This window comes from Oncorhynchus gorbuscha, linkage group LG03, assembly GCF_021184085.1.
Source record: "Oncorhynchus gorbuscha isolate QuinsamMale2020 ecotype Even-year linkage group LG03, OgorEven_v1.0, whole genome shotgun sequence".
Classification (NCBI taxonomy): Eukaryota; Metazoa; Chordata; class Actinopteri; order Salmoniformes; family Salmonidae; genus Oncorhynchus; species Oncorhynchus gorbuscha.
In genome coordinates, this window is record NC_060175.1 from 22,053,419 (window position 1) to 22,080,778 (window position 27,360).

Here is a 27,360-nt window from a genome sequence, read left to right on the forward strand (position 1 = left end):
TTAACTTTTTACTATTATACACATACTGTATAAGTGAATTGTTACCCTAAAATGAGAGGACTATGTACAAAAAGTACTCTAATTTCTAAACGGTTCACTCGATATGGTTGAAAATACCCTCGAATTAAAGATGACAGTCTGCACTTTAACCTCATAGGATAACCTCATTGTATCCTTTAACATCCAAAGTTCTGGAGTACAGAGCCAAAACAACAAAACATTTGTAACTGTCCTAATACTTTTGCAGCTCACACTATATAAAATATAATCCCAACACCACATTAAGACTAAAGTGAAGTTTATTTGGCATACCTTTAGGCAGAATAAAGACTAAAGTGAGGTTTACTTGGCATACCTTTAGGCAGAATAAAGACTAAAGTGAGGTTTACTTGGCATACCTTTAGGCAGAATAAAGACTAAAGTGAGGTTTACTTGGCATACCTTTAGGCAGAATAAAGACTAAAGTGAAGTTTATTTGGCATACCTTTAGGCAGAATAAAGGTAACTATGAAACATGCACCTTGCCAGTGCAACATCATCATCATACAGGTAGGCTGTTGACTTCTATTGAGCACACATCTCACCTACCATCTCCATCCAGTCTCTTGAAGATGACATGAAAAAAAGGCATCGATATGGTATCAATATGGCAATAATCATAATCCACATTATCGACAATGCCAACATACATGACATTGTTAAAAAATAAATACAAACAAGTGAAGTTATTTAGTACAAAGATATACAACTCAATTAGGATCAAGATTGTGAGTAAGAAGTAGTAGTAAAATGTAACAATAGCATCAGCAGACAAACAGACAGAGAATGTTTATACTGTGTTTCTATATCGATTGCGTTCAAATTGCACTTGTAAAAAAAGAGAATCCCAAATGTAACTTTTATTGCATCAACAATAAATTAAATGGCACTGCAGATGTGTTCATGACTTAACTTAGTCTGTTTGTTGAAATCACAACAACACTTTTAGAGGATGTAAAAAGGGCTCATAAAATTGCATTAAAACAGACAATACAAAAAGTCTCCACCATAGTCGCCTGAACTTTGCCATACAAAGGTAGAGTATAAATACGTATTTGCATTAGTAATCTCTCCCTCAGCCATCACCGAAAACGCTCTGAACCACTATTAACTAGACAGCCAAAGTTAACAGCTGTGGTATCATTACTCTTAAAATAAGGTTTATCGATTAATAATAATCATAATAATAGCCCCTAAATTTGCAACTCTGCATGCTTGCAGGATGGCAGAATCACTTCACACAATTCACCACAGTTCCTATTATTTTCCTCAATCTGTTATTGACTGGGGTCATAACCTCTCACCACAATTCTCAAAGACATAGAAAACATTCAAATCTAAATGTGGCTTCTCTTTTGTGGACAGAACAAACTACTGGTCTAAAAAGTACCCACTGGGCACACACTGGTTGAATGTCCTGCTGGAACATCCTGCTCTCACTGGTTAACCTTTTTTAAGCACATTATCAATATGTGACAAGATTTGAAAAAAAGAGAGAAAAAACTAATTCCAATTTAAGATGTTCATCTATGTGCTTGTAGAGAATGTCTGTTAGCTTGTGAGTCCTATTGAATATTGACCCCAGAGAAAACTGGAGCAAGTTAGTTCCTATGACTTTGCTGGTTTGCTCTCCATGGAAATGTTGTTATCAATCTGACAGTTATATAATGACAAAAGCTCAAATATTTAAATGACTAATTAATGCTCCAATGACCAAACATGTAACAATTCTTAAAAGCGTATGAACACCTCACAAATTCACTGAGGTGTGAATTACAAGCAAAAAAAGAGAAATAAAAAGACATGAAAAGTGTGCAGTCATCAGGGGAAACACAGACAGAGTAATACCAGTATAGTGGTGGACAATGTGGGATGAGTGACTGAATCACAATGGGGGGTCAAACTGTTGGTCATACCCACAGAAATAGACCTAGATATCTCTATGGTCATTCCCACAGAAATAAACCTAGATATCTCTATGGTCATTCCCACAGAAATAAACCTAGATATCTCTATGGTCATTCCCACAGAAATAAACCTAGATATCTCTATGGTCATTCCCACAGAAATAAACCTAGATAGCTCTATGGTCATGCCCACAGAAATAAACCTAGATAGCTCTATGGTCATGCCCACAGAAATAGACCTAGATATCTCTATGGTCATTCCCACAGAAATAAACCTAGATATCTCTATGGTCATGCCCACAGAAATAAACCTAGATAGCTCTATGGTCATGCCCACAGAAATAGACCTAGATATCTCTATGGTCATTCCCACAGAAATAAACCTAGATATCTCTATGGTCATGCCCACAGAAATAAACCTAGATATCTCTATGGTCATACCCACAGAAATAGACCTAGATATCTCTATGGTCATGCCCACAGAAATAAACCTAGATATCTCTATGGTCATGCCCACAGAAATAGACCTAGATATCTCTATGGTCATGCCCACAGAAATAGACCTAGATATCTCTATGGTCATTCCCACAGAAATAGACCTAGATATCTCTATGGTCATCATACCCATGAGACTTTGTTGTTTCCTGCAGCCACACCAAGACACCAAACCCCTGGGGATTTCACGCGTCTGTAAAGGTCAAGAGTGTGTGTGTGTGTGTGTGTGTGTGTGTGTGTGTGTGTGTGTGTGTGTGTGTGTGTGTGTGTGTGTGTGTGTGTGTGTGTGTGTGTGTGTGTGTGTGTGTGTGTGTGTGTGTGTGTGTGTGTGTGTGTGTGTGTGTGTGTGCAGTAACAAAGTCCTCACACTACAGCAGTACGTGTCTCTGACATTTGTCTCAGGCCAGGAGGGGACACTGAAGTAATCATCGGCAAGCTGACTGTCAACCTTTGAAGGACACGGCTTGATTAAATTACTGTAAAATAGAGAGATAAGAAAATTACATTAAAATCTGAGGGTTAGATAATCATCTGGCCAGTCTTCATTTGATAAATCTTGTTTGATTAAACGGTTACCTATGTTAGTGGCAGTGGGGAGTCAATGGGGTCAAGAGGATGGTTAGTAATGTACAGTGCAGGCCTGCTGGCTGCAGGAAGCAGAGGACTCAGGTATGGTATTGTATTCACATGCAGGTTAGAGGATTGATAATGATTTAGGAGATGAGTTTTCAGATGACAGGTTAGAGAAGATGATGAGGAGGGTGGGTTGACAATTGGGTGATAGCGTTATAAGAGAACAGCAAGAGGTATATTATACAGTCCTCAGTAGAGTACATAGTCCTCATTAGAGTAGAGTATATAGTCCTCAGTATAGTATACCGTTCTCAGTAGAGTAGAGTATATAGTCCTTAGTAGAGTATAGTCCTCATTAGATTAGAGTATTTAGTCCTCATTAGAGTAGAGTATATAGTCCTCATTAGAATATTTAGTCCTCAGTAGAGTATATAGTCCTCATTAGTGCAGAGTATATAGTCCTTAGTAGAGTATAGTCCTCATTAGATTAGAGTATATAGTCCTCATTAGAGTAGAGTATATAGTCCTCAGTAGAGTAGAGTATATAGTCCTCATTAGAGAAGAGTATATAGTCAGTGGAGTAGAGTATATAGTCCTCATTAGAGTAGAGTATATAGTCCTCAGTAGAGTATATCGTCCTCATTAGAGTAGAGTATATAGTCCTCAGTAGAGTATATAGTCCTCATTAGAGTAGAGTATATAGTCCTTACTAGAGTATAGTCCTCATTAGATTAGAGTATATAGTCCTCAGTAGAGTATAGTATATAGTCCTCATTAGAGAAGAGTATATAGTCATTGGAGTAGAGTATATAGTCCTCATTAGAGTAGAGTATATAGTCCTCAGTAGAGTAGAGTATATAGTCCTCATTAGAATATTTAGTCCTCAGTAGAGTATATAGTCCTCAGTAGAGTAGAGTATATAGTCCTCATTAGATTAGAGTATATAGTCCTCAGTAGAGTATAGTATATAGTCCTCATTAGAGAAGAGTATATAGTCAGTGGAGTAGAGTATATAATCCTCATTAGAGTATATAGTCCTCATTAGAGTAGAGTATATAGTCCTCCGTAGAGTATATCGTCCTCATTAGAGAAGAGTATATAGTCAGCGGAGTAGAGTATACAGTCCTCAGTAGAGTAGAGTATATAGTCCTCAATCGAGTAGAGTATATAGTCCTCATTCGAGTAGAGTATATAGTCCTCATTCGAGTAGAGTATATAGTCATCATTAGAGTATATAGTCCTCAGTAGAGTAGAGTATATTGTCCTCAGTAGAGTATATCGTTTTCATTAGAGTAGAGTATACAGTCCTCAGTAGAGTATACAGTCCTCAGTAGAGTATACAGTCCTCAGTAGAGTATACAGTCCTCAGTAGAGTATACAGTCCTCAGTAGAGTATACAGTCCTCAGTAGAGTATAGTCCTCATTAGATTAGAGTATATAGTCCTTATTAGAGTAGAGTATATAGTCCTCATTAGAGTATATAGTCCTCAGTGGAGTCGAGTATATAGTCCTCAGTAAAGTATACAGTCCTCAGTAGATTAGAGTATATAGTCCTCATTAGAGTAGAGTATATAGTCCTCATTAGAGTAGAGTATACAGTCCTCAGTAGAGTATACAGTCCTCAGTAGAGTAGAGTATACAGTCCTCATTAGAGTAGAGTATATAGTCCTCATTAGAGTAGAGTATATAGTCCTCATTAGAGTAGAGTATATAGTCCTCAGTAGTGTATATAGTCCTCAATCGAGTAGAGTATATAGTCCTCATTAGAGTAGAGTATATAGTCCTCATTAGAGTAGAGTATATAGTCCTCATTAGAGTATATAGTATATAGTCCTCAGTAGAGTATACAGTCCTCAGTAGAGTATATAGTCCTCAGTAGAGTATACAGTCCTGAGTAGAGTATACAGTCCTCAGTAGAGTATAGTCCTCATTAGATTAGAGTATATAGTCCTTATTAGAGTAGAGTATATAGTCCTCATTAGAGTATATAGTCCTCAGTGGAGTAGAGTATATAGTCCTCAGTAAAGTATACAGTCCTCAGTAGATTAGAGTATATAGTCCTCATTAGAGTAGAGTATATAGTCCTCATTAGAGTAGAGTATATAGTCCTCAGTAGAGTATACAGTCCTCAGTAGAGTAGAGTATATAGTCCTCATTAGAGTAGAGTATATAGTCCTCAGTAGTGTATATAGTCCTCAATCGAGTAGAGTATATAGTCCTCATTAGAGTAGAGTATATAGTCCTCATTAGAGTAGAGTATATAGTCCTCATTAGAGTATATAGTATATAGTCCTCAGTAGAGTATACAGTCCTCAGTAGATTAGAGTATATAGTCCTCATTAGAGTAGAGTATACAGTCCTCAGTAGAGTATATAGTCCTCAGTAGAGTATACAGTCCTCAGTAGAGTATACAGTCCTCAGTAGATTAGAGTATATAGTCTTCATTAGAGTAGAGTATACAGTCCTCAGTAGAGTATATAGTCCTCAGTAGAGTATATAGTCCTCAGTAGAGTATATAGTCCTCAGTAGAGTATATAGTCCTCATTAGAGTAGAGTATATAATCCTCAGTAGAGTATATAGTCCTCAGTAGAGTAGAGTATATAGTCCTTAGTAGAGTATAGTCCTCATTAGATTAGAGTATATAGTCCTCAGTAGAGTAGAGTATATATTCCTCATTAGAGTAGAGTATATAGTCTTCATTAGAGTATATAGTCCTCAGTAGTAGAGTATATTTCTCATTAGAGTAGAGCATATAGTCCTCAGTAGAGTATAGTATATAGTCCTCATTAGAGAAGAGTATATAGTTCTCATAAGAGTAGAGTATATTGTCCTCATTAGAGTATATAGTCCTCAGTAGAGTAGAGTATATTGTCCTTAGTAGAGTATACAGTCCTCAGTAGAGTAGAGTATATTGTCCCCAGTAGAGTATACAGTTCTCATTAGAGTAGAGTATATTGTCCTCAGTAGAGTATACAGTCCTCAGTAGAGTAGAGTATATGGTTCTCATTAGAGTAGACTATATAGTCCTCAGTAGAGTAGAGTATATAGTCCTCAGTAGAGTAGAGTATATAGTCCTCAGTAGAGTAGAGTATATAGTCCTCAGTAGAGTATATAGTCCTCAGTAGAGTAGAGTATATGGAGTTTCTAATCCTCAGTAATGTTGTCCTGAAAACCCTCAATAAACATTTCACAACCATCCTACGCTGATAACCATTTCTTGGTTTCATTTATACAAAACTGGACCCATGTTTAAATGCTTATTCCTAACTTTAACTAAGCCTAATGTATCAATGCTCTGGTATTTCTCTTCAGAACAAACCTTGTTCGACAATCTCCATTACATAAAGTGCCACGAAAACAAACCACATCACACATAATCACTTTATGATATCAAAACACTAAAGTGCCTAAACTCACAATTTTATTTAGTAGCTACAGTACATGCAATTGCACTTCTTTAGTTATCCCTGAATGGTTTTGGACCAGACAGAAGCAGCAGGGTAGAAGCCTCTGGCAGTGAAAGGGCCTTAAGTCTGTCTGCCTGCCTGTCTTTGTCTGCCTGTCTGCAGCCGACACTGCCGCCTGTCTGACTGACGGTTATACTCTCTTACACTTTCCTCAAAATCTCTCGTCATAAGAGCTACATAACACTGTCATAATCATGGCATAACATAGTCATACAGATTATGCCATGTACACTCCTGCTCTAAAGTCATGTAATAACGCATACATGCTACACCGTTAGCCACCATTGTCATGGTTACAGCAACATCCTTGACAGAACCATGCCGGTGAAGCTCAGTAGTGCAAAGCGTGATGAGAGGTTAGAGGTTATGATGGAGGTTATAGAGTTCAAAGGTCACAGTAGATATTGTACTCCTCTCTGCAGAGGACTTGTACTCCTCTCTGCAGAGGACTATGGGGCCTCCCAGGATGCCGTGGGGCTCGGGGAGGACCCAGCAGGAGCATCTCTGACTTACGTGATGATTGGCCGAGGCCCCTTTGCCCCGCGCCGACGAGGTCTTGCCCCGACTGCTCGTCGTTGCTCCTGTAACCCCACCACGGCGCGCCTGCTCATGATCAAACTCCAGGTCCTCCAGACGCTGGGTCAGGGCAAGCTTCTGCTGGATGGCCATGCGGAGCAGGGAGTTCAGGGTCTTCTTCTCGTCCTCCGCCGCAACCAGCTGTCTCTGCATCTCGTCCAGCTGAGTTACGTACTCATCACACCTGAGAGACAGAGAGAGAGGGAGGGGGGACACAGGGAGTGAGAGAGAAAGATGGGGGAAAGAGAGAAAGAGGGGGCAGATGGAGAGAGGGAGGGGAGAGAGAAAGAAAGCAAGATATAAGAGAGAGAGTAGCATGAGTCCAACATTGAGTGCGGTTACATGCACACAATAATGTGATTTTTTTGGATAGATTAATATAAGTTAGAGTAAACCGTTTACATGCTTTGCAAGAAAAACGATTTGCCTAATAATCCTGTTTACATGGACACATCTGAAATCAGACTAGCTGATGGCACTCTGATAAACACAGAGAATCAGCAATACAAATAAATGTTCTCCCACAGCGAACACTAATTTCGAGAAGCATAATTGATTTTGAGTTTGGAAAATACTTCTAAGATGCTCGCGCTAAAGAGGGAGGCTTGCTTGGCTGGTGCTAGCACATGCGCATCTTCACATGTCCTAATAATTCAAAAGATCAGAAAACCAGGTATTTTAATCGGCGTATGCTTACTTTTATTTTGACCTTACGCCGATTTAAGATAAGCAGAGTAAGGTGTTTACATGACTATTGCATAATCTGCCTACTGCCATAATCAGTTAAATATCGAATTATTAGTGAGCATGTAAATCTACTCAATAACACAAAAGATCAATGTATAACTTTCTCCACCAGGTGGCACAAATCTTATTTTTCTGCTGCTGCCAATCGGTGCATGTTTTCTCCATTTAGACTCACAGAGCCGCATTTTCCAGATGCTGTCAGGAGGAGCCTGCCAGCGGACTCTGAGTCACTTCAGTATTACATCAGACAGTTCCCACAATGCCCTGTTTCTCCTACACACACATATGCAGACTCTGGCAGAAAGACAGCTCCTCAACTACCTAAAAGCTCACTGGTCTCTCACTTATAGCTAAAAGGGACCAATCTGTTCTGTTCTTATTGCCTTAGATTTTCTAAATAGTTCAAGAGGGAGGAGATGGATAATATGGGGGAAAAATCCCACTATAATAGATTAATAAAAATATAATATAGGGTTTAATTAGTGTTTTAATGATTTTCACCTTTGTATAACATGAACAATTCATATTTCAACTATTTATTCCAATAAATGTCAACTACTGAATACCAATAAACCTTTGAAGACCTACCCCTTGTTTGGATATGATGGGTGTGGACAACATTTACCCTCTTAGAAAAATGGGTTCAAAAAGGGTTATTCAGCTGTCCCCATAGGAGGACTCTTTTGGGTTCCATGTAGAACCCTCTGTGTAAAGGGTTCTACACAAAACTCAAAAAAGTGCTATCTAGAACCAAAAAGGGTTATTTAAAGGATTCTCTTATGGGGACAGCCGAATAACCCTTTTAGGTTCTAGATGGCACCTTTTTGAGTTTTGTGTAGAACCCTTTACACCAAGAGTGTATAGATTAATAAGGTTCCAAAGGTGACTTATTTCTTGGTGTATTAAAAGCAGACTGAGTAGGCCTACTGATAACTGCTCTTAGCGTGTATGGACTAAGCCTTGCCTTGTTGCGAACATGGCCCGTAGTGAGGAGAAGGTGGCAGCGTCTTCTTTCAGAGCCTTCAGCTCGTTGCGGAGCTTCAACATGGTATCCCTCACCATGGTCTTCTCATTGTCGTATTTACTCTTCAGGTTGGCCAGCGCCACCTCAGCCGTCTACAGAGTAGAATAGAATAAATACATGATTGTCAAGTTTATTATAATGGAGGGCTGGGGTCACAGGTTACTGGGTTATCTTGACCTTTTGCTCATTTTAACTCTGTCTGAACTCCTACACACAAAGTAAATACTCTCAACTACTGTGAATTTCATACAGTATCACCTTCACTTTTAAACAGTATCAACTGCTCATGCACACACCAACACACACTCAAGCATGCATACACTCACAAACTCCTGCTCACATGTTTGTTGGCTTTGAGCACGGTCCTCAGGGTGGCGATCTGCTCCCTCTTGGTGCTGAGGAGGGACTTGAGTTTGAGGATCTCCCCCATGCAGGCCTCGCTGTCCTTATCAGCCACGGTGCTCAGCTCCATGGTGGCCATCCTCTGGCGGGACAGCTCTGTGGTGCGGTCCACCGCCTGCTGCAGGTGACGGATCTGGTCCCTAATGATGGCCACAAGGTTATAGATGTTCATAGGCTCTGGGCGGGATTCTGGAGCTGAGACTGGGGCTGGGGCGGCTGGGTCATTAGCTTCAGGTTTACTGGGGTCAGTATCAGGGACTAGCCCGTTGGAGAGCAGAACGTGGGACAGACGTCGTCCTTTCCCCTCCCGGCCGCCCCCGCCACCTACGCTGGCCTTGCCCTCCTTGTAGTAGTCAAGCATGACGCGGTTGGGCGTCTCATTGTTGCACATGCACACGTGGTTGTAGAGGTTGGCCAGCTCCTCACTGAACACCACCAGTTCGTCCTGCGCCACATTCAGACTTCCCTGCGACTCCCCTGCCGACTCGCTCACCCGCCGCAGGTCCTTCTCCAGGCGCTCCATCTCCTCGTGCTCCACCCGGCTGCTCTTCTCCAGGGAAGCTAGCTTCTCGCTCAGCCCTGCCACGTTGCTCTCCAGGTGGGCTCGCTCCTCCTCGTACTGGCTCCGGCATGACTGGTACTCTGCTTTAAGAGTCTTAAGCTCCTGTCTGAGCTCCCCGGCCTCGGACACAGCCACTGTGTACTTACACTGCAGGATCTCAGGCCCGTTGATGTCCAGCTCGTAGTAGTCCCCGTCACCATCGTCACGGCTGTCACGCTCCTTCTCGCTGTCCATGGCCGAGTGGCGCTCCTTGCTGGCCTGGAGTTTCCTCATGGCGCTGAGGTTCTCGGTGAGACGTCCTACTATCTCCTGCTGCTCAGACAGAGTCCCGTGGGCCACCTCTAGCTGCTTCTGGGCCTCCTGCAGGGAGGAAAGTAGTGCTACCTTCTCCCGCTCAACCTGGACAACACAGACATTGGACACAGTCACACAACAGCAATGACAAATGTCTGCATCACAGTCCTATTTCAGCTTGGAGTTTATTAGTATGGATTGAGAAATTATTAGGCAATTACTGTGTATTTACCATTTTACTATACAATTTCTATGTAAATACCAGCTAAATAGCTGGCACTAGAATGAAGTGTAACCCAAAATGCCATACGAATTTAGGTTTTCACACTAGTGTGAGACACTATCACTCAAGAATTTCACAGCGTATTTATTCACCTGGATAAGAGAAGTATCCTAATCAGTCCATGTAGCCCATCAAGTCCCACATAGGGTTCCATTGATGTGTCTTTGACTCCGCCGGTCAGGTCAGTATAAGTAATCAATGTCCCTAAATGGATGACCACTGTGCTCCTCAAAGCTTAATGGACTTTCCAACCATAAGGCAAAGGACTGTTTACAGCTGGAGGGATGTAAGCCTATCTATTTTCCATGCATCACACACAAAGCTTGATAAGCTCGATTACTTTATTTCTTTACCAGGGAAGTTGACATCTTGACAGTTGACTGTGAATAAAGCAAACAGGCTAACCATTTTTAAAGTCCTTGCCTGCTGCTACTATGTGGTCATCTGAAATGTGTCATCTGTAAACAGAGTTATCCATACCTGCATGAGCTGCTGCTTGAGTTTCTGGATCTCTGAGATGTTGAGTTCACTCAGCAGGTCATCTACTAGGCTGGGGGCGGGCCGGAGCTTGGCTCTGTTATCCTCGTTGCAGTCTGCAGCCATCTTAGCCAGGCCGTTCTCATAGCCATGGAACGAGTCATCATTGTTGGGTTCGTTCGTGGCAGCAGTGGGATCCTCTCTGAACTTGAAGCCGTCCAGGGAGATGTTCAGAGGGCTGTGGTGGTACGGTAACAGGTTGTCCCCAATGGTCATGTAGTGGGACAGTTCTTTACGCAGGGCGGCCTTCTGCTCGCGCTCAGTCTTAATGGTCTCCAGAGCCTCGGTCAGCTGGTGCTCGGCGATCTCCCGCAGGCGCATGGCCTCCTCCAACTGGCTGTGGAGGCACTGGGAGTCCTCTTCCAGACGACAGATCTCATGCTTCAGACCCTCAAACTCCACCTAAGAGAGTCCGCAGCACATCCACAGCACATCACTAAGTAAATACGGAGAATCCCTTCCATTCCTCATTACAAAAGCATTGTTTTGTCTCATCCCCACCAGTTGGTTCTTGTATCAATGGCCTAATTCGTTGGTCCTGTCACTTTACCACCCAAAGTGTATTGGCCACTCTACAACCTTTACCTCTACCCATTACCCATAAAAGCCCTCATCCTGCCCTCATCTCCATACCCAACAGTGCCCATTTATTTTCCTGCCTCAGTGGAAGCCTCCTCCCTCCCAGTTCCCCTTTCCTGCCCCAGTCCTGGTCCCTTGCCCTTCCTCTCACCTGGCTCTGTCGGAGCAGGGACACCTGTTTCTGCAGGGAGATGTTCTCGTCCTCCAGCTCACTATAGTCCTGCAGCAGGCGTGCCTCTCGCACCTTATACTCTCTGATGTCATCACGCAGTTGGCTGCGCTGCAGCTCCACCAGCTCAGAACTCTACACAGCACAACAGAGGAACAAATATCAGAAAGTAGGCTGCTACTTTAAGGAAGTGTGCATATCATCAAGAAAGTTTGTTCATAAGCAAGTTTGTCTTGAATGGATATGGAACTTTCAACAGACGAGGGAAGAGAGGGGAAGAAAAGGGCGAGAGAAGAAGTGAAAAAGGAAAACATCATGTCAGAGAGTGCAATACAAGGACATGTGGATTTGATCCAGAAAGAACCCAACGGTTGTACAGTAATGTCAAAGCAGCATCTTATGTGGCTCTATGTCAGTGGAACTGTGTTGGGATGAGATCTTGGCACCGTGGCAACTTTAACCAGGGGGTAACAAAATCCAGTTTCCAAACCAGGCCATAGAGTGAGAGAGCCTAATAGTGTATCTCTCACTGACGACTATTACATCATCAGTGTGACTGGTGTCAGCTGACCAATCAACCACCCTTACAGACTCCATACCAGTTTAAACCTCTCCCAGTCCCACTTAGCTCTGACTCGCTCTCGCTCTGTCCCACTATCCCATTAGCTCTGACACGCTCTCGCTCTGTCCCACTATCCCATTAGCTCTGACACGCTCTCGCTCTGTCCCACTATCCCATTAGCTCTGACTCGCTCTCGCTCTGTCCCACTATCCCATTAGCTCTGTCCCACTATCCCATTAGCTCTGACACGCTCTCGCTCTGTCCCACTATCCCATTAGCTCTGACACGCTCTCGCTCTGTCCCACTATCCCATTAGCTCTGACACGCTCTCGCTCTGTCCCACTATCCCATTAGCTCTGACACGCTCTCGCTCTGTCCCACTATCCCATTAGCTCTGACACGCTCTCGCTCTGTCCCACTATCCCATTAGCTCTGACACGCTCTCGCTCTGTCCCACTATCCCATTAGCTCTGACACGCTCTGTCCCCACTATCCTATTAGCTCTGACAAGCTCTCGCTCTGTCCCACTATCCCATTAGCTCTGACACGCTCTCGCTCTGTCCCACTATCCCATTAGCTCTGACACTCTCTCGCTCTGTCCCACTATCCCATTAGCTCTGACACGCTTTCTCTGTCCCATTGTCACTGTTTTACTTTATCATTACAGACTGAGCGGTTTAGGTCCTCTTCGTCAGATTGGTGAGATACACAAGTCTTTGCACATTGAGATTTGACCTCTCCACATTGACCATGTTTGTGTTTTGGGCAGGTCCTCCACCCTCCAGCTCACCTCTCTCATCTCCAGGGCAACGGAGGCCAGGCGCTCATTCTCTGATTGGTTGCAGGTGAGGGCAGTCCTGGCCAACCGCAGCTCGTTCTGCAGCTCCAGGACCATCTGCTGGTATTGGGCCTCCTTACTTGCTGACTCCAGCATTAGTGACTCCTCCCTGCTCTCCCCATCTGCAGCCACCTTCCTATGGGTGGAGTAGGCCTGGCCGAATGCCTGGGGAGAGGAAGGGAGACACATACATTAGTACCAGGACTGAACACCTTCCCATGTGGGGAGTAGGCCTGGCTGGACACCTGGGGAGAAGAGAGGAGAAGCATACCCAGACATGGATTAGTACCAGGATTGAACAGTGATATGAGTACAACATTGGGGAAGAAGGACTTGTGAGCATGAACAGTTGTGAGCATCATGACAGGTTGAGAGTCATAATACCATAATAGACAGTATAGTCATAATAATAAATATGATACATGTAGGATTAAGACAGACATTTAGTATGATAAACCAGATCTCATTAACCAGTAAGGGTAAACAAAACAACAGTTTAAATGGCTTGAACAGATCAATGTGAGATTCCCACAGACAGTTGACCCCTGGGCTTATAAAACATTCAGTCTGCATCACAGGGTCTTTGTCCCAAATGGCACCCTATTCCCTATAAAACGCACTACTTTTGATGAGGGCCCATAGGGCTCTATATAGAGAATGGGGTGCCATTTGGGACATAGCCAGGAACACTCTGTGCCAACTGATGATGTAACAGGATTCTGGAGCAGAACAGTCCAAAAACCCGGGGTTCTTCTCCTGCCTCGCTTGTGTCCATCTAACCTTTAATTCTCTGCACCCTGTAATAAACCGGCATGTCAGTGTGGCTGACGCAATGACAAAATGTTGCTAGTTGGAGCACTGAGGCATTGCTACCTTCTGACAAGGCAAATGTTCCATCACTAATAGAGGCCTGGGGGGGCAGATAGGCAGTGCTGAATATGGCTGTCAGTCACAAGAGAGCACCCACCAAAATGTTTCTCTCTCTCCCCCCTTGAAGGGAAATATTTTGGTGGGTGCTCTTTCGACTGACTCAGCCAGATCTCTCTCTCTCTGACACGGTGACATGTATTATTACATTTTTATACATCACCGTTCTGTGTGCATATTCAATTCCCAACAAGGAGGAGCCCACTCAAAACCTGAGAGATCTGGACAGAGTCATAATTACAGAATGGTTCACTTAGATCAGGGCTGTTCAAAAGACTGTTACCTGACAGCTGCTTCATAAGCTGAGCAGAATCTGTAGTGGCCAACTTGTCTAACCTACAGTACAGTACACAGCAGCAGCAGGGCTGAATGACTGGGTGGTGATTCAAGAGACTAGAGTCCAGTTGCTGCTTTGCTTTTCTGGCAGCTGCCCATCTGGGTCATCTAATTAGCCACTGCACCCATAGTGACCCTGGGTCTAATATAGCACATATCAGTGGCTCTCTTGCCAGCGACCACACAGTACAGGACAGCACTACCTTCCCTCTCTGTCTGGCCAGCTGACGGTCATGTTCACAGGACTGGAGAACATTACCAAAGCAATCCCTCCTTATCCATCAATTGTACCCAGTGGTGTAAAGTACTTTATCACAAATATGTTGGGGGGTATCTGTACTTTACTATTTATATTTTTGACAACTTTTAATATACTTTTAACTCCATACATTTTCCCTGACACCCAAAAGTACTCGTTATATTTTTAATGCTTAGCAGGAAAGGACAATGGTCCAATTCACACACTTATCAAGAGAACATACCTGGTCATCCCTACTGCCTTGGTCTGGCGGACTTACTAAATACATAGGCCTTGTTTGTAAATTATGTCTGTGTTGGGTTGTGCCCCTGGCTATCTGTAAAAAAAAATGTTTTATATATATATATTGTGCTGTCAGGGTTGGTTAATATAATATAAGGAATATTACATTATTTATACTTCTATTTTTGATACATACGTATGTATAGCTTAGTAATTACATTTACTTTAGATAGTTAAGTATATTTAAAACCAAATACTTTTAGACTTTTACTCACATTTTATTTTACTGGGGTACTTTCACTTTTACTTGAGTAATTCTCTATTAAGTTATCTTTACTTTTACTCAGTTATGACAATTGGGTACTTTTCCCACCACTGATTGTACCATAATGTGGATGCAGTGCTTGCAATCAACAGCTATCTTCGAACTTCTTGATAGATAGCATGTCATTAACACCAAAAGCTCTGCCTTCACAATCTGGAGGTGACAATGCTAGTTAGCTGAAATAGTAATTCTAGCGCAATTGTTTTAGAAAACATCTTCAAAATTGAAACTAATTATGTTAGCAAATGATAGGTTGAAAGGTGAACTGCTAAGCTAGTTGTAAGTCTTATTTTTCATCCTTGAACATATAGCTTTATGCAATTCAATTAATCTATTTAGAGATTCAAATTTGCTTCCTGTTTTTGGCTGTTTTAATATGTTATGACACGGTCATAACTATGTCATAATATGTCATAACAGCTGAGATAACTTGCCATAACACTGTCATGACTAGGGCTGTGGCAGTCACAAAATTTGATTGTCAAGCAAATAACTGTCGGTCTCACGGTAATTGACCGTTAATTAACATAACACATTTTGCATCTCCTGGCTTCCCACAAGCCACTGAGGCAGACCCTTGGAACATCTACATTTGAAAAAGTCTAGTAAATCCATGTAATATAGCCTCCACCTTCACAATAAATCCATTATTTATTTTAGACAGGTCTAAAGAAGCATGATATGAAGAAAATGTAGTCTATTTCTTAAGAAAATAATAGCATACTCTGATTTGTCCTTATGCTAGGTCCTGATGTGGCTACGTAAAATGGCTACACTAGTTCATTTAGCAGACAGGATTTGCTAAGAATTCTGTGGCATTATTTAATAGTATAAAGTATAAAGAATACAAAGGATTTGAGGAGCCCGCACATGCGGCTATTCTGTGTTGAGCAGTTAACAAAATAATAGGTATTCCTATATTCTTCATTTAGAGTTATTAATGTAACTTTAATTGTTTTACGAACATTGGGCTATATGTTTTGAATTTTAATACATTCTAAGGCAGCATGATGAGACCATAATGATAATTTGAAAAAAGTTGCTTGAAAGGCATGATCTCTGATTGTTTTTTTGTGCAGGCTGTACACACTTCAATAGTTTCTCCTTCCCAATTTGACAATCACTTGATAATGCCTCGAATTTCACAGCGGCATCCCCTTTGTGGCCGTAATGCACCCTAAAAAATCCATGCCTTTTGCGGCCCGGAGTGCTGCGTTGTGCCCTTCTCCCTGAGTGCTGTGCAATCCGATACGCCTCTCACTCACATGGCTCTTGTTCACGTGATTGGGTCTTTCTCACAGGCTACAAGTGAAGACAGTCACAGAGGACGCAACTGCGTGTGGCCTTAGCCAATTCCGAGGTGCATATTGAAAATATTGGAAGGACTGTCCATAATTACTTTTCGTCAGCCAACAAGGTGTGTAGGCCTAATGAACAGCAAAAGCATTTGCCTATGTCAATTTACTATGCCCCATAGTACAGAAGTTGACCTATTCTGTGCAAGAAATAAATCAAATAAAACATTTTACACAATATGGCTGACGCAACAGATCAGAACATTTAGCTTAAAATGTTGATAAATAATTAGGCCTTTTCTTCACATTATAAACGCAGTAATGCGCACATGGCAGTAGGCTATAAGGACGAATGTTCCATTAGCAGGAAAAGTGACCACAATTGTGATTACGCATGTAATTTTATGGTGAAAATGATCTTCCTCAAACTTGAAACTCACGTGCTGCTTACAGTGCCTTCTCGGAAAGTATTCAGAACCATCGACTTTTCCCACATTTTGTTACGTTACAGCCTTTTTCTAAAATAGATTTACAAAATAAATACATCTCATCAATCTACACACAATACCCCATAATGACAAAGTGAAAACAGGTTTATGGTAGAGTGGCAAGACGGAAGCCACTCCTCAGTAAAAGGCACATAACAGCCCGCTTGAGGTTTGCCAAAAGGCACTTTGAAGACTCTCAAACCATGAGAAACAAGATTCTCTGTTCTGATGAAACCAAGATTGAACTCTTTGGCCTGAATGTCAATCGTCACATCTGGAGGAAACCTGATACCATCCCTACAGTGAAGCATGGTGGTGGCAGCAGTTGAATTCGGAAGCTTACATACACCTTAGCCAAATACCTCTAAACTTAGTTTTTCACAATTCCTGACACTTAATCCTATTAAAAAATTCCTGTCTTAGGTCAGTTAGGATCACCACTTTATTTTAAGAATGTGAAATGTCAAAATAATAGTAGAGAGAATGATTTACTTCAGCTTTTATTTCTTTCATCACATTTTCAGTGGGTCAGAAGTTTACATACACTCAATAAGTATTTGGTAGCATTGCCTTTAAATTGTTTAACTTGGGTCAAATGTTTCGGGTAGCCTTCCACAAGCTTCCCACAATAAGTTGGGTGGATTTTGGCCCATTCCTTCGGACAGAGATGGTGTAACTGAGTCAGGTTTGTAGGCCTCCTTGCTCACACACGCTTTTTCAGTTATGCTCACAAACTGTCTATGGGATTGAGGTTATTCCTTTGTGATGGCCACTCCAATACCTTGATTTTGTTGTCCTTAAGCCATTTTGCCACAACTTTGGAAGTATGCTTGGGGTCATTGTCCATTTGGAAGACCAATTTGCTGACTGATGTCTTGAGATGTTGCTTCAATATATCCACATAATTTCCCTGCCTCATGATGCCATCTATTTTGTGAAGTGCATCAGTCCCTCCTGCAGCAAAGCACCCCCACAACATGATGCTGCCACCCCCATGCATCACAGTTGGAATGGTGTTCTTCTGCTTTCAAGCCTCCCACTTTTTCCTCCAAACATAACGATGGTCATTATGGCCAAACAGTTCTATTTTTGTTTCAGCAGACCAGAGGAAATTTCTCCAAAAAGTACGATCTTTGTCCCCACGTACAGTTGCAAACAGTAGTGTGGCTTTTTTATGGCAGTTTTGGAGCAGTGCCTTCTTCCTTGCTGAGCGGCCTTTCAGGTTATGTCGATATAGGACTCGTTTTACTGTGGATATAGATACTTTTGTACCTGTTTCCTCCAGCATCTTCACAAGGTTGTTCTGGGATTGATTTGCACTTTTTGCACCAAAGTACGTTCATTACTAGGAGACAGAACACGTCTAATTCCTGAGCGGTATGACGGCTGCGTGGTCACATGGTGTGTATACTTGCGTACTATTGTTTGTACAGATGAACGTGGTACGTTCAGGCATTTGGAAATTGCTCCCAAGGATGAACCAGAGGTCTAAAAAATGTAATGTAGCTGCATGTCTGATATGACTTTGTGTGCAATTACAATGATAATTTAATATGGTCAGTTTCAGAAAATATAACAAACTTACTGTTGACAAGTAGGCTATGGTGTCATGGAATGTTCTGCCTTGTGTGGTAGGTTTTGTGGGTTTTGACACTCATGTTGGTGTCATAAACAGCCATGAAATAATGCATTATATGTCACAACAGGTCTAAATATATGTGTCATGACAGTGTTTTGACCATATTATTACAGGTTTTGACAAGTTATGTCAGCCGTTATGACATATTATGACATGGTTATGACATATTATGACATGGTTATGACAGTGTCATAACGTGTTATGACGCTGGGTGTCAAGTAAAGTGTTACCAAAGTTTCCTATATTCAACTTCTAAAATACATACAGATTCAGTTTTCAAATTGAGTTCTTTCAATTTAGATTCAAAACCAGAGACAACATCTTGGTCCTTTTCCTGACAGGAAAGGTATAGGAGAACAGATAGAATCAAACATTCACTGTGATAAACAGAAACTTCTGAAGCCAGCAGGTTTCTGAAGCCAATATTGCATGTTGAATTTATTTTCTTCCTATGAATTTGGCTCTAGCATTTGAACCGTTTTGGCTATGAGCTACTCCCTGGAGTATGGACGTGCCTTCTGTTCCCGTCTATGATGATCACAGGCTGCATTAGAAGGGAGTGTCACAAAAACAGAAAAATGCCATTTGCATTCATTTCCGTTTCAAATAATGACATACAAATTTTAATTAAATTATTCCATTTGTGAATTAAACATAAACAAATATTCTAAATTCTAATTCAATATCCTAATACAAATTAAAATTGTTCCTAAGTGGAAGGGTACCACAAAATGTACAGATCAACAGAAGAGGCCTTACTGAACAAACAGTGCTACTTTATACAGCCCCCTCTCCCTGAGGAACTGTGACAACACTGTTGTTAAACTGTAGTGAACTATAAGTCATAATTACAATACAGACTTTCACATAATTATAGGCCACATGCCTTCAGTGGACAAAATACAGACAGTAATTTTCATACAATCGCCTGCTCTTGAGAACATATCTACAGCATGTCACTCCTGTGTTGCTTTATACTTTGGACACTCTCTGACATGTCATGTGATGACTCCAGATCACATATGTGATCATTGATTAAAGAATAGGGCCTAATGGAAATACATATAAACATTAAAGGATTGTCATTGATTAGAGGACTGTTGTTGCACTGTCCCAAAGTTTCTGGTAGGGTTGCAAAAGTAACTTTCCCAAAACTCCCAGGTTTTCCAGAAATTCTGGTTGGACGAACCCTAGGCCTGTTTTTGCACTGTCTAATAGTTCCTGAAGTGTGTTTTGCGCAGTAGAGTTGAAGCGAGGCGGGAGACCTGTCGGAGACATGAGGAGCTTAGTGTTAACTACCTCCACCTGTGTCTAAGCCTCTGTCTGAGCCCATGTCCACGTACGTAACAAGCGCTCTGTGTGTGTGTGTGTGCATGTGTCTGCGTGCGTATGACGTCGGCTTCACAGGAACAGACAATCCCACACGGATGTACTGTAAGCGGTTCACGTAAAGGTCAGCAAATAAACATGTAATTACTGTGTTAACTAAGCTAAGGTTTTGCTGACCTGGGCATTCCATGAATAAGAGGGTGTTAGTGTGATAATGTGTATAACAGGAATGTGGTGAGCCTACTCGCTTGCCTTGGTTATACCTATCCCATCTGATGCCTCTCTCTCTCTCTTTCTCAAACTCCTATGTCTGTTTTTACAAACACCAAAAGTAGGGCTATCTGAATAAATACATATATTTTCATTCTAATGTAGTTTAATCAGTAGAGATATGAGTTTAATTTTTTGGCCCAATTCTCTCTGATGCTGATCCTAGCTACTGAGGAGAAAAATATATCCTTTCTCAATGATACTACTTGCCCCCCAAGTCTTAGTCCCCCCTGCTCTGAGCATAGGCATTTTTCACCTCTAGTGGGAACTAGGAAACTCTGAAATGTCCGACTTGGAAACTAGTTGAGCTCTGAGTTTTTCACTTAAATTACTAGAATGAACCAATAGGGAGCTCTACGCAAATAACTCAACTTCCAGGTTTCCGAACACGCAATACTCCTAGGTCCAGTACATAAACCTTCCTCAGAGAGAGATAGGGGTGAACCATCTTAGAACCCAGCGGGAGATTTAGACCTTTCTTAGGACTGTTTACAAAATATGATAATTTAAATCAAATTTTATTTGTCACATAACCGTGCTCAGCAGATGTTATTGCGGGTGTAGCAAAATGCTTGTGTTTCTAGCAGTTAGTTTGCCCCCAGTGATGCATTGAGCAGACCGCACCACCCTCTGGAGAGCCATGCGGTTGCAGGCGGTGCATTTGCCATACCAGGCAACTGCATCGACAGTCAGCCTGACAGGATGCTATCAGTTGTGCATCTGTAAAAGTTTGTGAGGGTTTTAGGTGCCAAGACAAATTTCTTCAGCCTCCTGAGGTTGAAGAGGCATTGTTGCACCTTCTTCACCACACTGTCTGTGCGAGTGGACCATTTCAGATCATCAGTGATGAGTACGCCAAGGAACTTGATGCTTTTCACCTAGTCCACTGTGGTCGTCGATTCAAAATAGAAGAGTGCTCCCTCTGCTGTTACCTGAAGTCCACGATCAGCTCCGTAGTTTTTTGACAATGGGTGAGAGGTTATTTTCCTGCCACCACACTCCCAGGCCCCTCACCTCCTCCCTGTAGGCTGTCTCGGCATTGTTGGTAATCAGGCCTAATACTGTTGTGTTGTCTGCAAACCTGATGATTGAGTTGGAAGCATGCATGGCCATGCAGTCATGGGTGAACATGGAGTACAGGAGGGGGCAGAGCACGCATCCTCTTGGGGCCCCAGTGTTTTGAGGATCAGCGAAGTGAAGGTTTCCTACCTTCACCACCTGGGGGCGGCACGTCAGGAAGTCCAGGACCCAGATTGACAGGGCAGGGTTCATACCCATGGCCTCAAACTTAATGATAAGCTTGGAGGGTACTATGTTGTTGAATGCTGAGCTATAGTCAATGAACAGTATTCTTACATAGGTATTCCTCTTGTCCAGATGGGATAGGGCCGTGTGCAGTGCGATCTATTGGGGCGGTAAGCAAATTGAAGTGGGTCTAGGGTGGCAGGTAAGGTAGAGGTGATCCTTGAATAGTCTCTCAAAGCACTTCATGATGACAGAAGTGAATGCTACGGGGCAATAGTCATTTCATTTAGTTACCTTTGCTTTCTTGGGTACGGGAACAATGGTGGACATCTTGAAGCATGTTGGAACAGTAGCCTGGGATAGGGAGAGGAGAGATTGAAAATATCTGTAAACACTCCGGCCAGCTGGTCTGCACATGCTCCGAGGACGCTGCCAGGGATGCCATCTGGGCCAGCAGCTTTGTGAGGGTCAAAATTCAATTCAATTCATGCTGAAATGTCTTATTCACATTGGCCATGGAGAAGGAGAGCCCATAGGCCTTGGTAGCGGCCGCGTCGGTGGCACTGTGTTATACTCAAAGCAGTCGAAGAAGGTGTTTAGCTTGTCCCGGAAACAAGACGCTGGTATCCGTGACGTCTGGTTTTCCCTTTGTAGTCCGTGATTGTCTGTTAACCCTGCCACATACGTCTCGTGTCTGAGCTGTTGAATTGCGACTCCACTTTGTCTCTATACTGACGTTTTGCCTGTTCGATTGCCTTGCGGAGGGAATAACTACACTGTATTTGGCCATATTCCCAGTCACCTTGCCATGGTTAAATATGATGGTTCGCGCTTTCAGTTTTGAGCGTTCCTGTATGTTATCACCATCACACCAGTAGTTAATCATGAAACATACACCCCCGCCCTTCTTCTTCTCTGAGAGGTATTTAATCCTGTCTGCGCAATGAATTGAGAACCCAACTGGCTGTACGGACTCAGACAGTATATCCCGAGTGAGAGCCACGTTTCCGTGAAACAGAGTATGTTACAATCCCTGATGTCTCTCTGGAAGGAAATCCTCGCCCTGAACTCATCAACTTTATTATCCAGAGACTGAACTTTTGCAAGTAATATATTCGGAAGCGGTGGGTGGTGTGCGCGCCTCCTGAGTCGGACTAGAAGACCGCTCCGAGTACCTCTTTCCACCGGTGGTGTTTTGGCTCAGCCTCTGGAATCAGATCAATTGCCCTGGGGGGTACAAACAAAGGATCCAATTCGGGAAAGTTATTTTCCTGGTTGTAATACTGGTAATGCTGGTGAGTTACCGCAGCTCTGATATCCAGAAGTTCTCTAGGGCTGAATGTAATAACACCAAACATTTTCTGGGATAATAATGTAAAAAATAACACATAAAAAAACAAACTACCGCTAAGTTTCCTAAGAGCTAGAAGCACGGCAGCCCTATCCGTCGGTTCCATACAGTTGAATGGATTACCCAAACAATAACTGAACCAAATAACGATCCAAACAATGACTCCAATCAATTAAGTGTCTCTATGAGAAATAACATAGGTGTCCTGTGGCTGTGTGTGGCTGTGTGTGGCTCTGTGTTTCAAGTTTTAATATCACATGCACATGAAATGCCTTTCTTGCCTGCTCAAAACCCAACAATACAGTAATCATCAATGTAGTACTAAAAATAACACAAGGTAGAACAAAAACACACAAGAAATAAAAATAAGAACACAAGAGCTATATTCAGGGTCAGTTCCAACACCACATTTACAACGAGCAGGGATACTGGACTGATAGAGGTTATGTGTGTGTGTGTGTGTGTGTGTGTGTGTGTGTGTGTGTGTGTGTGTGTGTGTGTGTGTGTGTGTGTGTGTGTGTGTGTGTGTGTGTGTGTGTGTGTGTGTGTGTGTGTGTGTGTGTGTGTGTGTGTGTGTAAAAGGATACAATACAATACAGTGCCTTCAGAAAGTATTCACACCCATTTACTTTTTCCACATTTTATTGTGTTACAGCCTTAGATTTTTTTATCACTGCCCTACACACAATACCCCAGAATGTCAAAGTGGAATTATGTTTTAGAAATTTTGATAAGTTAATACAATATGAAAAGCTGAAATGTCTTGAGTCAATAATTAAGTATTCAACTCCTAAGTATTCACCCCCACAGACTCACTCTGTGTGCAATAATTGTGTTTCACATGATTTGTGAATGACTACCTTATCTCTGTACCTCACACTGTAAAGCCATTTCGAGCAATGAATTTCAAAAACGGATTCAACCACAAAGACCAGGGATGTTTTCAAATGCCTCGCAAAGAAGGGCACCGATTGGTAGATGGGTAAAAAAAGAAAAAATTGGACAGTGAATATTACTTTGAGCATCGTGAAGTTATCAATTACACTTTGGATGGTACATCAATACACCCGGTCACTACAAAGATACAGGCATCCTTCCTAACTCCGTTGCTGGAGATTAAGAAAAGCACTCAGGGATTTCACCATGAGGCCAATGGTGACTTTAAAACCTTTAAAGAGGTTAATGGCTGTGATAGGAGAAAACTGAGGATGGGATGAACAACATTGTAGTCACTCCAGAATATTAGCCTAATTGACAAAGTGAAAAGAAGAAAGCCTGACAGAATTTTCTTTTTACAAAAGATGCACCCTGTTTTCAACAAGGCACTAAAGTAATACTGCAAAAAAATGTGACCGTCACGACTTCCGCCAAAGTCGGGTCCTCTCCTTGTTCAGGCGGCGCCCGGTGTCGCCGGTCTTCTAGCCATCATTGATCCACTTTTCATTTTCCATGTGTTTTGTCTTGTTTTTCCTCACATCTGGTTTCAATTCCCTCAATCATTTGTTGTGTATTTAACCCGCTATTCCCCCCATGTCTTTGTGTGGGATTGTTTATTGTAAGTCCTTGTGCACGTGTTGATTGGTGCAGAAAAGGGTTTTTGTACCCAAATGTCTTGTTATTTTTATGCCGTGGGTTTTGCTATTAAACTGCTCGGGGCTATTACCAAGTTCTGCTCTCCTGCGTCTGACTTCCCTGCCACCAGTTACGCACGCCTTACAGTGGCAAAGCAACTTTTTTCCTGAATACAAAAGTGTTGTTTGGGACAAATCCAATACAACACATTACTGAGTACAACTCTCCATATTTTCAAGCATAGTGGTGGCTGAATCGTGTTTTATTTAACTTTTATTTAACTAGGCAAGTCAGTAAAGAACAAATTATTATTTACAATGGCCTAGGAACAGTAGGTTAACTGCCTTGTTCAGGGGCAGAACGATCTAGCAATCTTTCGGTCACTCTAACCACTAGGCATGTTATGGGTATGCTTGTAATCTTTAAGAACTGGGGAGTTTGTTTATGAAAACAAATTATGGAATGGAGCTAAGCACAGGCAAAATCCTAGAGGAAACTCTGGTTCAGTCTGCTTTCCACCAGACATTGGGAGAAAAATTAATCTTTCAACAAGACAATAACCTAAAAACAAGGCCGAACGTAAACTGGAGGTGCTTACCAAGAAGACAGTGAATGTTCCTGAGTTGCTGAGTTACAGTTTTTACTTAAATCTACTTGAAAATCCATGGCCAGACCTGAACATGTTACTGAGCTTGAAGACTCACAGCTGTAATCACTGCCAAATGTGTTTCTACAAGACTCAGAGGTGTGAGTATTTACAGTATGTGAATGAGATATTTCTGTATTTAATTTTCAGTATATTAGCAAAAAATTCCAACAACATATTTTCACTTTGTCATTATGGGGTATTGTGTGTAGATGGGTGAGAATATAATATATTTAATCAATTTTGAATTCAAGGGACACAAATGCTTGATGCTTGGCCTGGGAACTCATGTCCTTTCATTCCCCCTCTTTGTCTCTCACACAATGAAGTTCAAATGTGAGGCTGAGCTCAGTGGAGTGGATTTACCATCAATATGCTTGAAATGAATGACAACAGAAACTAGCTATTCTTGATAGAGACAGAAATAATCAGGTAAACATAAACAATGCTAGTGAAGTTAGCATGATAGCCAGTTGTGTTGTGTGACTGTCATTCTGCTAGAGCACCATAGTCAGAATTCTGTGAGAATGTTCTTTCTTAGATATAAGACATAGTCTAACTGTTTACTTCAGTATACTGCAAGCGATTGAGAGGGATTCACATACTTCAGGGTAACTAAAATCCCCTTAAACGTTGTAAGGATATGGGCTGGACCTAGAAAGGCCTCTGGACTCACAAGAGGCATAATGACTCAATTTAGTTATTGAGGCAATTGAGTACAGCCCTGTTTAACAATGGGTATTAGCTCCTATGAAGCAGGGAGAACTGCAACAGTATTCTTCTGTAACACATATGTCCACAAGATAGAGGCCATTGTCTCTCTGAAGAAAGGCTACAGCATAAAGGGCAGAGCTGATCAAAAACAACAAACAACCTGGTTGCTGTTCTCTCCCATTTGAGAAGCCAGAGGGAGAGAAACCCTTATCTAGCAGAGACAGAGCCAGCATGGGCCTGACTAGCTTAAATATAGTACTTACTGCTTTCACCAGAACAATTCCCACTGTCACACCAACAGCATGTTGGGACTTGTGAGGCTGCTGCTGATAAATGTCAAGCAGAGATGATAACTTTAACAAAGATATTCAAATCGCACCCATATTTTCACACATAACATTTTGACACACATTTCACATGTATGTTTGTATACATCAGAAAACATCTGCCCTCTTGCCTAAAGTTAGTGTTCTGTCTTTTTGAACGTTGTCTTTTATCACACTAGGCCAACTTTAATGTTGTTATCAAAGTAGGCTAAGAAACTTCTAATACAACTTTGTGTTGTTTGTTAACCACTTGAGTCAACAAGCAAACGTATTCAATCGTTCAGAGAGCATTCTGGGTGGGCTTTAAAGTGTTTAGGATTAGGTTATAAGAACATCACAGCTGAATTTAATTAAAAACTTTCGAAACAAAGCAACATAGCACTGGCTGAATCGAATGAGAAACGTAAGCTACGTGCCTAATTTGCTCTTTGTTAGAAACAATGTATCCATTAACGGTTACAATACATGCGCGGTTTGACAGTAAATTGGACACATTTGCAGCAATGGAATGTTGTGACCTCACTCTACCTCCTTCAGTTGGTCGAGTTCATGCCGAACAGTCTCGAACTCGGTCTCCAACTCGTCATAACGCTGTTTGAGCTGTTGCTTCTCTTCGAGCACCGCCAGCCCGTATTCCGCCGCCTGGATCTTCTCATGAGTCGTCTCGCTCAGCTCCCGGGATAGGCGCTCTAATTCCGCCCGAAACCACTGCGGCCCGGCCTCTGCCACAAGAGTCGCCTCGGGATATTCCTGTTCTTCCACAGACATCTTGGCCAGCCGGTTCCGCCAACAACAGCGATAACGGACCCAGCCCTTGAAGGAGCACAGAAAAATATCCTATAAAAATAAATCAGTGCCTTCTGTATTTGAACTGCATGTCTGTGTTTTTGTCTGTCTCATCGGGTCCTCCACTTTTTTTGATGTGAACAAAGAGTTCAGCTATCTATCAGCCGGTACCGTTATAAGGTTGCATCTTCAGCTCGTTCCATAGTCGATCCCTATCTTCCTCCCCCACCTACGTCATGCCACTAGAGGAAATGAACTTAACGGAGATCGTCGATTTGGAATACGGTGCGTTTCAGTTCTACAATTGTGTGCCATGGGAGATGTAGTTGTTTTCCCATCATGATTGGATGAAAAACTACGCCCACTGTTTAGCATATGGACTTCAACTACCATGGTCATTCGGGAGTTGATGCGCCGTAGCGCTTAAACTCGGTCTATGGAAGAAACATATGGTAAAACCCTACTGTCAATGGTAACCCCTACAGGCCCACAGTCCCCTGAAACAAGACTGCCATCTAGGGATTTAAAAACAATGCTGCAGTACAGTTATGATCGAGTTATTACAAGTGCAATGT

General features: G+C 42.1%; 1 protein-coding gene across 2 annotated transcripts; it reads right to left on the reverse strand.

Moving 5' to 3' along the window:
• Positions 1-879: 879 nt before the first annotated feature.
• Positions 880-27,046, reverse strand: LOC124028096 (protein bicaudal D homolog 2-like). Of its 2 annotated transcripts, none has more exons than XM_046340254.1 (9): positions 26,528-27,046; positions 13,008-13,220; positions 11,638-11,790; positions 10,851-11,309; positions 9,170-10,192; positions 8,770-8,921; positions 6,996-7,242; positions 2,078-2,917; positions 880-1,969 (listed from the first exon to the last, which is right to left on the reverse strand). In XM_046340254.1, exons 1-8 carry the CDS (start codon positions 26,765-26,767, stop codon positions 2,915-2,917), a joined length of 2,490 nt encoding a protein of 829 aa, XP_046196210.1. In that variant the 5' UTR covers positions 26,768-27,046; the 3' UTR covers positions 880-1,969; positions 2,078-2,914. The 2 variants fall into 2 exon arrangements, with proteins under 2 accessions (XP_046196210.1, XP_046196204.1); XM_046340248.1 differs by having other exon boundaries at positions 2,042-2,917.
• Between the last annotated feature and the right edge of the window lie 314 nt (positions 27,047-27,360).